Source organism: Hemiscyllium ocellatum, chromosome 10, assembly GCF_020745735.1.
Source record: "Hemiscyllium ocellatum isolate sHemOce1 chromosome 10, sHemOce1.pat.X.cur, whole genome shotgun sequence".
Lineage (NCBI taxonomy): Eukaryota > Metazoa > Chordata > Chondrichthyes > Orectolobiformes > Hemiscylliidae > Hemiscyllium > Hemiscyllium ocellatum.
The window spans coordinates 15043691-15056664 of NC_083410.1; the positions used below are offsets into that span (position 1 = coordinate 15043691).

Sequence of the window (12974 nt, forward strand, 5' to 3'; positions counted from 1 at the left end):
GGTGTTTGGCATGCTTATCTTCATCAGTCAGAGAATTGAGTACAGGAGTTGGGATGTCATGTTGTGGCTGTACAAGACATTGGAGAAGGCTACATTTGGAGTACTGCATACAATTCTGGTCATCCTGCTATAGGAAGGATGTTATTAAATTGGGAAGGGTGCAAAAAAGATTTACTGTACAAGGATATTACCAACATTGGAGGGTTTGAGTTATAAGGAGAGGCTGGAAAAGCTGGACCATTTCCCCCCTGAAGAATAGGAGGCTGAGGGAGTCACCTTATAGGGGTTTAAAAAATCACGAGGGACCAGAGTCTTTTCTCCAGGGTAGGGGAGTCCAAAAGCAGAAGGAATAGGTTTAAGGTCAGAGGGAAAAGATTTAAAATGGGTGACTTCTTCTCGCAGAGGGTGATGAGTGTATGGAATGAGCTGCTCGAGGAAGTGGTAAATGCAAGTACAGTTACAACACTTAAAAAAGACGTTTGGACAGGTACGTGGATTGCAAAGATTTTGAGGGATATGGGCCAAATGCAAGAAAATGGGACTAGTTCAGTTGAGGAAACTTGGTCCACTGGATCAGTTGGACTGAAAGATCAGGTTGTGTTGTATAACTCTAATTATTATTATTGGATCTGCCTTTGAATTTTCGTTTCTCTAGTCTCAGTACTTGGAGAAAGGTGCTTCTGAGATTAGAGGCGAGCACAATCTGAAGTGAGAGGATGAAGCTCAGAGCACAAGGGCACCTCCCCTCCCCCCCAAAGGCCAGCGGAAGGTGCCCGCATGCGCAGAACTACCTGCCGGGGCCTTGGCCTCACGTGATCCCGCGCTCCCGGTTGCCGACGCTTTCCAGCTGGTGCCACCCGGTCCCGGGACGAAAGGACCGTTTGAAGCCACGGATTCGCTCCACGGCCGAGGGCGAGGCTGGCGTTGGTAGGGGCCGGTGGGAACAGCAGAAAGCCGCCATGTCGAGCGGGACGGACACAGAGAAGGCGAAGGTGAATACGTCATTAACGGTCGTGGGGGCGGGGTGAAAGGTCACGGGCCTGCGCAGTGGGCACTCCCAATGTCAAGTCAAGGTCGCAGCTCAGTGTTAATGGTGAAAAACAGGCTGTCAACTTGAGAAAGAGACAAAAAAAATGCTTGAAATGTTCAGTTCAAGTAGCAGGTTTTTGCTGGTCGGATTTCAGCCGTTTCTATTGGTCAAAGAGGCTTCTTCGCTACAAAATGGCAGACAAGTACATTCCTGGCTGTTCTGAAAATGGCAACCTCTGCTGATGCATTCCTTGTCGAGTTCCTTCTAAAAATAAAATGAGCGCAGCTATAAACTTCTCTCTTTTCAAATATGTGTAAAACATATTTGTGAGACGCTGTGACCATAAATCTCCTAACTGTGGTGACCACTCAAATCACCACAGCTCACCTGTAGGGTTCAACCACTTGAAAAAAAACTGTGTGTGGCAGCATTTGTAGATAAAGAAACAGAGTTAACACTGAGTCCAATTACTCTTATTTTTGGAAATAATCATAGTTAGCACAAATATTGAAGATGATTGTCACTGATAGTCATAGAGATGTACAGCATGGAATCAGACTCTTCAATTATTTTTTCAATCAAGAGTCACTGGACTCGAAATGTGAGATGCTGCCTGGCCTGCTGTGCTTTGACCAGCAACACATTTGCAGCTGTGATCTCCAGCATCTGCAGACCTCATTTTTTACTCGAAATGTTGATCCTGGTGTTGCCAGACCCCCCTGACTTTCTCCATCAATTGAGATTTCCAGCGTTTCTATATTATTGTGGTATCTACCTGTTTGTTTTTTTTCTTTTCTGTGCAGGTGTAAGACACTGAATGAACAGTGAGTGCACAAATTTTTATTCATATTCCACCAGCAGGAAGAAAGGAAACACCTCAGTGACAAGCAGTGCCCTTCTGAGATTGCTGTTCATTTTTTTTTAAACCCGCACACTACCGCCTAACTGCGTTAATGCTTATTTTTTCCCCAGCACCCATGTTGTGTGTGTGCAGATGTGAGACACAGGGAAAGACACAAGCTCCCTGTTTGGTTTTTAACTTGGAATCCAAGTGTTATGATTGGCTGAAATAAATTAAACTTGAACAGTAAAACTTTTAAAAATACTTCAGGTGCTGGACACCTGAAATTAGAACAGAAACTATGAGAGAAACTCAGTAGGCCTGGCAACATTTGTGGAGAGAGAAACAGTAAACATTTTGAGTCCAATGACTCTTGATTGAAAAATAATTGAAGACTATCAGTGACAATCATCTTCAGTATTTGAGTTATCCATGACCATTTCCAAAAATAAGAGTAATTGGATTCAGTGTTAACTCTGTTTCTTTATCTACAAATGCTGCCACACCCATAGTTTTTTTTCCCAAGTGGTTGAACTCTACAGGTGAGCTATGGTGGTTTGAGGTGCTGACAGTTTCTGTATTATTCATGTTCAGTTTTGAACTCTGAGCATGAATATATTCACTTACCTCAACCATGGCATCCAGTAATTGCTCATGGCAACATTCATTATGAAGGGGAGAGTCAACCAAAATCAAATCTGTAGGTCTGTGAGTGACCAGGATAGGACAAGAACCAGCGTATTTCTGAATCACACCTCTCCTATACGCTACACACAATCAAATACCCAGTCCATGCATTGACAATTAAGAAATTGGCTGTGGAATTGTGTTCTTCAGAGTACAAAAGTGAGGGGACAAAGCATTGATATGTTCAATGTTCATTGCACTAAATACCTGGCAGATAAATTGAACCGATATTTTGTATGAATCTTCAATATAGAAGAAAAAAGTCACATTCCCAAGATAGAAATCATTCAGGAAATGGGAGGGAGGAATCCAAGAAAATTACAATGAGCAGGAAAGTGGTGCTGAGCCAGTTGTTCGAGCTGTGGACTGATGGTTTCAGGCCCTGATGGACTTGTCCCTAGGGTTATAAAAGAAATAACAAGTGAGATAGTTGTTGGAGGTTTTCATTTTCCTGAGCTGCCTTGATTTGGGTGAGGCTCTAGTAGACTGGAAAATAGTGAAATAACTCCTTTGTTCAAAAAGAGAGGAAGATAAATCAGGAAACTGTACACCACATTGCTTAACACTTGCCATAAAGAATGCGTTAGATAATCTTGTTAAATTGGTATAGAAAAGTTCAAGGTAATCCGTCAGAGTCAATGTGATTTCGTGTAAGCAAAGTGATTTTTAACCAATATTTTTGGAGGTTTTTTTTAAGAAAGTATCATGTGCTGCAGATGAAGCAGAATTGGTTATTATGTTTTACCTAGATTTCCAGAAGGCATTTGATAAGGTGTTGCAGCAAAGATTATTGCAGAAAATAAAGACTCAAAGTGTACGATGTAATATATTGGCATATATAGAAGATTGGAAGAAAGTGAGGACTGCAGATGCTGGAGAGTCAAATTCAAAAAGTGTGGCGATGGAACAGGAAACCGAGAATAGGGTCTTTGTTGGCAAGATGAATTAAGTGCCACTGATATTGCTGCTGGGGCATTGATTTATTACAATTTGCACAAATAACTTAGATGAAGGGACAAAAGTTACGGTTACTCCATTTGTTGATAATAAAGATAAAAAAGCTTGTGAAGAGAACATGAAGCCATAAAGGATTATAGATGGGTTAAATGAAGGGGTGAAGATATGGCAAATGAAGTTGAATATGGGGAAATGTAAATTTGTCTATTTTGGTAGGAAGAATATAAGGGATATTACATGAATGGTGACTTTGCAGAATTCCAAAATGCAGAGGGCTTTGGATGTCCTAGTGCATGAATTGCAAAAAGCTAGTATACAGGTTCAGTGAATAATTAGGAAAGCTAATGGAATGTTATAATTTATTGTGAGGGGATTGAATAGGTATGCTTTGTTTCTGTTAAACAAATGAAACTTCTCCTGTGCTGTAAACAATATTAGTCTCCTTACTTAAGGAAGGTTGGAATGCAATAGAAGCAGTTCACAGAACTCAATTAACATATGGTTGGGATGATGTATTGATTGGTAATGAAAGGCTAGGCTTATATCCACTGGAGTTTAGAAGAATAAGGAGGTTGACTTGATTGAAGCATATAAGACCCATGTGAAAATAGTGATTTCTCTTGGGGGAGAATCTAGAATTAGTGGTCACCCCTTCAAAATAAGAGCCTCACCACCTCATTTGTCCAGTCCAGTCCAACACCAGCATTTTCACATCATAAACTTGTTGGAACATAACCTGGTGTTAGGTGATTGTTTTAAAACTTAATCAAAATAAGGCGTCACCCATTTAATAGAGAAGAGAATTTTTTCTCACAAAGTTAAATCTTTGGAACACTCTTCATGAAAAGCTGATGGAAGCAGAGTTTTTGAATATTTTTAGACTACAGTAGATTATTGATAAGCAAGGAGATGCAAACTTATCAGGAATATAGAGTAATCAGATCAGCTATAATCTTATTGATGGAGGAGCGGGCTTGAGAGGCTGAAAGGCTTATTCCTGCTCTCGCTTCAGTTTTGTGCGGTATTCCAGCTTCAGTGAAGCATTAAATCGACACCACTGTTTTGTGTTGTGATGTTTCAGCTGGACTATATTCTATGGGATTACCCGAAAGAAGGACCAAGAATTCTCCTCATTTTGTCACCAACATCTCTTCATTGATTAGCTGAAAATAGGGTTGACTGATTATTTTCTCGTGGCTATTTTTTGACACAGATGGGGTGTTTCCACTGCACATCTGAGTAGTTCGTGGTGCAAGTTTTATGCTCTGATTGGGCTGTTGGTTTTTCAATTGTTTGCAGTAGGTTTCCATTCGGTATAGCAATTGAAGTTAATCATATTATATTTGGTAATAAAACTTTATTTTTGTTTTTTTTAGCCATTCAAGCTTCTAGGAATATTGGATGTGCAGAACACTCCATGTGCTCGAGAATCTGTTCTGTATGGATCCGCTGGTGCTATAGTAGCTGGACTTGGTCACTTCCTAGCAACAAGTGAGCATCCAATTTAATATTGAAGTGAATCTTTTCACTTATGTATTCTGCTGCATTTATCGTAAGTGACAGGTTTACTGATGACTGTGGATGCTTAAAGCATGAATATTGAGATTCATATGGTGAAAATGAGGAGCAATGCTGCTGGGAAAGTGGGAAGCCTCCATTTATGGGAAGCACTTACTGATAGTACTGGACAGGTTTGTCCCACTGAGGCAAGGAAGGGATGGCAGGTTGAAAGAATCTTGGGTGACAAGGAATGTGGTCAAGAGGAAGAAGGAACTTACTTAAGGTTGAGGAGGCAAGGATCAGGCAGGATTTTAAATGCTTACAAGGTAGCCAGGAAGGAACTGAAGAATGGACTTGGGAGAGTTAGAAGGGGGCATGAAAAGCTTTAGCGGGTAGGATTAATGAAAACCCTAAGGCATTCTACAGTTATGTGAGGAACAAGAGGATGGCTAGAGCGAGGGTAGGGCCAATCAGGGATAGTGGAAGGAACATACACCTAGAGTTGGAGGAAGTAGGGGAGGTCCTTAATGAATATTTTGCTCCAATATTCACTACAGAGAGGGACCTTGATGTTTCTGAGGTCAGTGCGAAACAGGCTGATATGCTAGAACAGGTTGATGTTAGGCAGGAGGATGTGCTGAAAAGTTTGAAAAACATAAGGATAGATAAGTCCCCTGGGCCAGATGTGAAATACCCAAGATTACAAGAAGTGAGGGAAGAGATTGCTGCGCCTTTGGCGATGATCTTTGTGTCCTCAATGTCCACTGGAGTATTGCCAGATGATTGAAGGATGGCAAATATTATTCCCTTCTTCAAGAAAGGGAATAAGTATAATTGGGAATTACAGACTAGTCGGTCTTATGTCTGTGGTGGGCAAATTATTGGAGGGGATTATGGGAGACAGGATTTGTGATTTCTTGGAAAGCCATAGGTTGATTAGAAATAGTCAGCATGGCTTTGTGAGGAGCAGGTCGTGCCTCACAAACCTTATTAAACTCTTTGACAAAACACGTTGATGAAGGCAGAGCAGTGGACATGGTGTACGTGGATTTTAGCAAGCCGTTTGATAAGGTTCCCCATAGTAAGTTCATTCAGAAAGTAAGGAGGCATGGGATACAGGGAAACCTGTCTGTCTGGGTACAGAATTGGCTAGCCCATAGAAGACAGAGGGTGGTGATAGATGGAAAGTATTCAGACTGGAACTCAGTGACCAGTGGTGTTTCACAGGGATCGGTTCTGGGACCTCTGCTCTTTGTGATTTATAAAAATGACTTGTAATAGGAAGTGGAAGGGTGGGTTAGTAAGTTTGCCAGTGCCATGAAGGTTGTTGGAGTTGTGGATAATGTGGAGGTCTGTTGTAGGTCGCAATGAGTCAATGACAGGATGCAGAACTGAGCTGTTAAGTGGCAGATGGAGTTCACCCTGGAAATGTGTGAAGTCATTCACTTTGGCAGGTCGATTTGAATGCAGAATACAAGGTTAAAGGCAGGATTCTTGGCAGTGTGGAGGAACAGCGGGATCTTGGGGTCCATGTCCATAGATCTCTCAAAGTTGCCACCCAAGTTGGTAGGGATTGAGTTTAAGAGCCGCAAGGTTATGCTGCAGCTCTATAGAGCCCTTGTTAGACCATTCTTGGAATGTTGTGTTCAGTTCTGGTTGCCTTGTTATAGGAAAGGTGTGGAAGGTTTAGCGAGGGTGCAGAGGAGACTTACCAGGATGCTGCGTGGACTGGAGGGCATGTCTTGCGAAGAAAGGTTGAGGGAGCTAGGGCTTTTCTTATTGGAGCGGAGAAGGATGAGAGGTGGCTTGATAGAGATGTCCAAGATGTTGAGAGGCATAGATAGAGTGGACAGCCAGAGACTTTTTCCCATGGCGGAAATGTCTATAGTGAGGGGGCATAATTTTAAGGTAATTGGAGGAAGGTTTAAGGGAGATGTCAGAGGTAGGTTCATTACTCGAGTGGTGGTTGTGTAGAATGCCCTACTGGCAGTGGTGGTGGAATCAGATATATTAGGGATATTTAAACAACTCTTGGATAGGCACATGGAAGTTAGTACAATGAAGGGTATGTAGGTTAGTCTGATCTTAGAGTAGGATAAAAGGCCAGCACACCGAGGACCGAAGGGCCTGTACTGTTCTGTGTTCTCAACAGAAGCACAAGTGGACCATATGATTTGTTGAATGTGCTCTTCCATTAAAAAAGATGGGTTTTTAGGTCTGATCGAGTTGATCTTGTGGAAGGCCAGCACGGGCACAATAGGTGGAACTCCATCTCCTGTGCTGCAACCATTTTATGATTCAATATGGTTATGGCTGACCTTGAGCTTCAACTCCACTTGCCTTTATCCATTGATCTCCTGAGCCCAGAAATCTGTCACAGCCATTAATGTATTCAGTGACAGAGCATCCACACCCCTCTGGGGCATATAATCTATTCTTCCCCAATCATAATGGTTATAGCACAGAAGGAGGACACTCCGTCCATGTGACATTACTGGCTCTCTGCAAGAGCACAAGGACAGGAATCGATCTGTTGGCCCAATGGCCTTTTTCTCTGGCACATTTACACCATGTCCTTACGAAAGCAGCCTTCCAGAAAGCAATTGTCACTCTGCAGCACCCCTCCCCCCCCCACAACCAAAAAAAACTTTTTAATTTGCAATATTAATGAAGACTTTGAATTTTGTTTCAAAGTTTACAATAATTTTCTCTTCCTGCAGGCAGAGTAAAGCGGTCTTTTGACTTTGGTGTGGGGGGCTTTCTACTTACAACTTTGGGAACTTGGTAAGTGGGTTGTCAAATGATCTTGAGAATATATTTGTGTTCCATCTTTGCAAAGTTTAAACTTGAGTTCAGGGACATGGTATGTTACTGCACTAGTAATGTGGGTGCCTGATCTAGTGAGCTGGAGTTCAGATCCCATCATGGAAGTTTGGAAGTTAAAATTCAATAGATTAAAATTTGAAATCAAGAGCTGGTGTCTATAATGGTGACAATTAAATTGCTGTTCTGTATAAAAACTCAGCTGGTTCATTAGTAACCTTTTAGCTAAGGAAATCTGACTTCAAACCACAAAGATACCAAGCTTGGTATAGATGTTGCAATTACTGCAGTACAATTGAGCTTCAAGCCTGCAGTGGCAAAATTTTCTTAAACCTGAAATTGTATGTTTGCTACAAGTGATTTGAGCCAGCAAAACATTTCAGTTACATATGTATCTTTCTCAGGATGCTCTGCCGGTACCAGAATGCAAAACTACGAATCCAGCAGCGAATGGTGCAGGAAGGTATGAAAAACAAGTTGACATTCGAAGGAACTGAAATGGATCCTACCCGAAAATCAGATAGAAGCAACTGAAACAGCCATGGAAGTAACTCATAGGCCATTGGCCCTGACAGCAGTGCGGTTTGGAACCAGAAAGTTTTAATTACTAGCGAGTTCAAAGAATCAACTTTCCTACCTTGACTGTACTGCTTGTTTAAGGAAACTGAGAGTTTTTCCAGAATTGGGATATCTAACATATAAGTAATTTGTTCCTATATAAGGGGAAATGACCAAGATAACATTTGGCTCTGTTTTGATGATAAGTATTTATTATTACCATGACAAGGTTACAAACAATCTCTAGATGACATAGTCTAATTTTGAATGTTTTGTGTAAACTGACATTTTGGATGTACAATCTCTTTCTTTTTGCAAATTTGTTGAAAGCTAAAGCAGGTTGACATGTTTAAAACCATCTTCGAGACTTGCACAGATTTGGGTCATCATTTCATTTTGGCTTCTTGGTTGGAGTTATGGCAATGAGTGTAAGCTGGTGAATTTATTTGGAAAATACAAACCAGAGGAGCCTTTCAGTTCCTTAACCCCTCCCCGGCGACTTTTTTTGGAGAAAACGTTTCATTTTCAGACGAATTTTTTTATTGCTTTTTTTTAATAGTATTTTTAATGCTGATTATAGAAATAACTTTTGTTTTTATCTATTTCCAATATTTTACTTGAAATTTTATTTTGAAGATACCGTTTTTGGCACAAAAAAAATTGGTCTTTCAAGTAGTTCATCTTTTGACCAGTTCATTTCTTGATCTGGCATTTTCACAATACCCCCAAGCATTTTCAAGGCGAAAAACACACAAGTTTCTGCCTTTGTTACAGGGCGCCCCATACAATCTGTTTCTCCAGTTTGTTCAGAAAGCGATTAGTTTCGTCCACAACTTGATCAATAATTCTGTTGTCACATGAAAGACTAAAACATTCCAAAGGAGTCATATCAGCTGTGTCTTGATCAATTGATATTCCAGGATTTCCAGTGAATGGGGAGCTTGGTGGTGGAGGAAGCATGCATTCTTCCGACACCACATGTCAACACAATTCGTCCATCCTCCTCCTCCTCACTTGAGAGAGAATAGCCATTATCAGACGAGCTTGCACTCTCATCCGATGTATCCAAGCTTCTAATAGAAGGTTCATACTCATTGTCATCTCCTGAGCTCGACAAAACACAGAAAAAAACCGAATGACAGTGTGTGCCCAAAAGCGGTGCGTCGACGCTTCTTGCAATGCCTGAGGCGGAAGAGACACAGCTACCAGACATATGAGTCACCGAGTATACTCATTTCTAGCTGAGAAGGGCCCAGAAATGCCGAGAATTGATGTGTAATCTCGTCTGTGGCTGTTTTTGAAATTATATGTTTTCGACAAGTTTACTCGTCGCACTCTGAAAAAGACAAATTTGGTGAAGACAAGCTAACGCGTCTTTGCTGGGTAAGGGGTTAAACCTGTTTCACCACTTATTGAGATCATTGTCTGATCCACCTGCCTGAACTCTCTATTCTTTTATAACTTTGTCTGATAAATAGCTGTTGACCCCACATTTTAAAATAATGATTGAAGAAGCATCCACTGCTTTTTATAGAGGAGCATTCCACTCTTCTACCAGCCTTTGTGTGAAATGTTTCCTACATTCTCTCCTGAATTGCCTAGATCTGATATAAGCTCAATGTCACCTTCCCCTAGACAGAGAAATGGTTCATTTTATCTATGTTTCTTTACATTTCTGCCTGAAGGTAGTTACAACCCACAATGTTGGGATCTCTAATACAGAAGGAAGGCATGTCATGAAACCTCCACAGACAGAATATGAATTGAAACCTATGCTTTTGGAACTGAGCTGATCAACAGTATCCTCAAGCTAACTAAGTTAAAAGACATGATGACTTCTCTGGACATTCAGTTGTATTACCATTGCAGGATGTCCCACTATCAACATCTCTATAGTTAGAATTAACCAGAAGCTTAATTGGACCGGTCTGGTAAATACTGCGATACAAGAGGCAATCAGAGGCTAAAATTCTGCAGTGAATAACTCGCCCCCTTTCTCCACCCTCCTTGATGAGCACGTTCAAAGCTCAATACTATCCAGGACAAAACAACCCATCCAGCAACTTCAACGTTCACTACTTTCACCAAGGTGCACAGTCACAGCACTATACCATTTACAAGATGCACCGCAGTAACTCACCCAGGTTTCTTTGATGATGCCTTCTAAACCCAGGTCCACTATAGTCTAAGGACCTGGGCAGCAGATGCATGGGAATGCATCCACTTGTAAATTCCTGTACAAACCACACATTTTGACTTGGAACTATATTGCCATCCCTTCTGTGTTGTCAGGGTCAAAATCCTAGAACTGCCTTCAAAAGAGCATTTTAGGTGTACCAAATCCCCACAGATTTCATGAGGTTAAAAAGACAACTCTCCACCACCTTCTCAAAGGCCATTAGGCTGAGCAATAAATGCTAGCATAGCTAGCAACACACATTTCCTATGAATAAATGTTTTCAAAAATCAGATCATCTTTAGAGTTTCTATACTCTAGGTTATATAGTCTTAGTTTATCAAATGGCAGCAACCAGACTTAGTGCATATGGCAACTATAAGGACTTTATAAAGATTTAGAAACTTGTTTCTGAAATCTTCTAACAGTTTTGAGGGATTCTGTTCAAATTTTCATTGTTGTCCCAGTCTACTGGTGCCATTTTGAAGCATTAATCTTGTTTAGACTGTTATCTTTATTCATTTCCGTTGTTCTTGGGGTCAATGAAAATGGGGGATAGTTGAGGCTAGCAGGTGAGAGGAATCCTTGAAGTGTGTTTGGAATTCCCTCTCCACAGTCTGTACAGATAAATAATTACAAGGGGGGATCCTTCAGTATCAACCAAGCTCTGCAAATCTTGAGGGGAGTGGACCAACTCTCTTGATGTTACAATCTCTTAAAATAAGTGCGGGCTTGCTTTGAAATCTCACATTCCGATCCTTAGAGGTAATTGAAAAAAAGTGCTGGCAAAACTTTGCAGGTCTGACAGCATCTGTGGGGAGGATAGGAGTAAAGTTATGATTCAAATATAACTTATTTGGAACTGAGTTTGAGTTTTGAAGGAGAATCGTATAGGAGTCAACATTAACTTCCCATTGATTCCAATATCATTCTACTTGGAGTCTCAAATGCAAAAATGAATTGCATTGGACTCAAGTGTTAACTCAGCTTTTCTCTCACCACAAATGCTGATGCACCTACTAAATTTTTCTGGCGCTTTCTGTTTTTATTTCAAATTTCCATCATGTAGAGTATATTTCTTTTAGATTAGATTAGATTACTTACAATGTGGAATCATGCCCTTCGGCCCAACAAGTCCACACCGACCCGCCGAAGCGAAACCCACCCATACCCCTACATTTGCCCCTTACCTAACACTACGGGCAATTTAGCATGGCCAATTCACCTGACCTGCACATCTTTGGATTGTGGGAGGAAACCGAAGCACCCGGAGGAAACCCACGCAGACACGGAGAGAATGTGCAAACTCCACACAGTCAGTCACCTGAGGTGGGAATTGAACCCGGGTCTCTGGCGCTGTGAGGCAGCAGTGCTAACCACTGTGCCACCGTGCCTATCTTAGGGTAGTTTACCCAACCTTCCAGGATTGCACCATTGAGCTGAATAATGGCTCTGCTCAAGGGCCAATAAGGAAGAATGAATTGGCATCTTTTCCTGAGCAATCCAAAAACCATTAGAGGTATTCAGGAATTTCAAGACTTCCTCATTGTTTAAAACTCATGCCCTTTACTTTGTAGCCTGACTTCTCTGTCTACCAGAATGTCATTATGTTGGACAGAAACTTGACCTAATTGATAGTGTTGCAGATATGCCTTAAATAAAAAGTGAACTTGTAAATATGTGACGCTTTTCAGGATGTTTCAAAGTGCTTGACAATTGAAGAAGTATTTTTCAAGTGTTGTGGGGACACTGTATCTGTACCTACTCATTGTCCACAAATTTGCATTTGAGCTTTCCATGAAACATATTGATGAATAATACTGTAACAGAACTGGTTTTTGTGCTTTTCTTTCCTGATTGAATCATCGGCCTGTTCTCACATCCCTTAATGGCAGAAATTTCATCTATGGTTACGTGCACCTTCACACCAGCTCCTATAGCATAGTTACAAAATGAGCAAAGTCTCCAAAAGCTCATTTCTTCCTAATGCTTTTATAAAGACATTGTAATTTGAATTGGTGTTCAATTATTCCTTTGTCATTGTACAAATGGACAGTTAAGCAATGTCACCCGATCCACTGCAGTGACATCGCAATAAATTAGATACCCCACTAGTGTTTAAAACTGTTTTCATTGAACTCATGAATTAAGTAACTCATACAATTGAGTTCAATTTCAATTACACCATGTTTGCATAAATACAGTGTTGCGATGGGATCCCTTCTAGGTGTATCTCTCATTAATAACTTCCAAGAGAAATGTGTCTTCAATGGAGTGATCACTAACTGTCTACCCATGCAAAATTCTGATATATAGATGAAATGTTTGCAATATTTGAATCTGCAAGTGCATCGCAGAATTTCCTTACTCACCTATTCTCATATTCACCTTTAAAGTAGAGC

At 40.9% G+C, this 12974-nt stretch overlaps 1 protein-coding gene and 1 pseudogene across 1 annotated transcript; one reads left to right on the forward strand and one right to left on the reverse strand.

The window, feature by feature from the left end:
* Positions 1-961, reverse strand: part of LOC132819283 (tetraspanin-33-like) — a 73407-nt pseudogene extending 72446 nt beyond the window's left edge.
* LOC132819660 (cytochrome c oxidase assembly protein COX20, mitochondrial) lies at positions 797-12700 on the forward strand. Its single transcript, XM_060831280.1, has 4 exons — positions 797-992; positions 4892-5006; positions 7736-7799; positions 8243-12700. Exons 1-4 carry the CDS (start codon positions 960-962, stop codon positions 8370-8372), a joined length of 342 nt encoding a protein of 113 aa, XP_060687263.1. The 5' UTR covers positions 797-959; the 3' UTR covers positions 8373-12700.
* The last annotated feature ends 274 nt before the right edge of the window (positions 12701-12974 follow it).

Bases quoted from the DNA above. Each gene is read 5' to 3' on its own strand.
- LOC132819660 (XM_060831280.1), top strand. From the start codon at position 960: ATGTCGAGCGGGACGGACACAGAGAAGGCGAAG. The intron at 993-4,891 runs GTGAATACGTCA...TGTTTTTTTTAG, and splicing joins CGGACACAGAGAAGGCGAAG to CCATTCAAGCTTCTAGGAAT. The intron at 5,007-7,735 runs GTGAGCATCCAA...CTCTTCCTGCAG, and splicing joins TGGTCACTTCCTAGCAACAA to GCAGAGTAAAGCGGTCTTTT.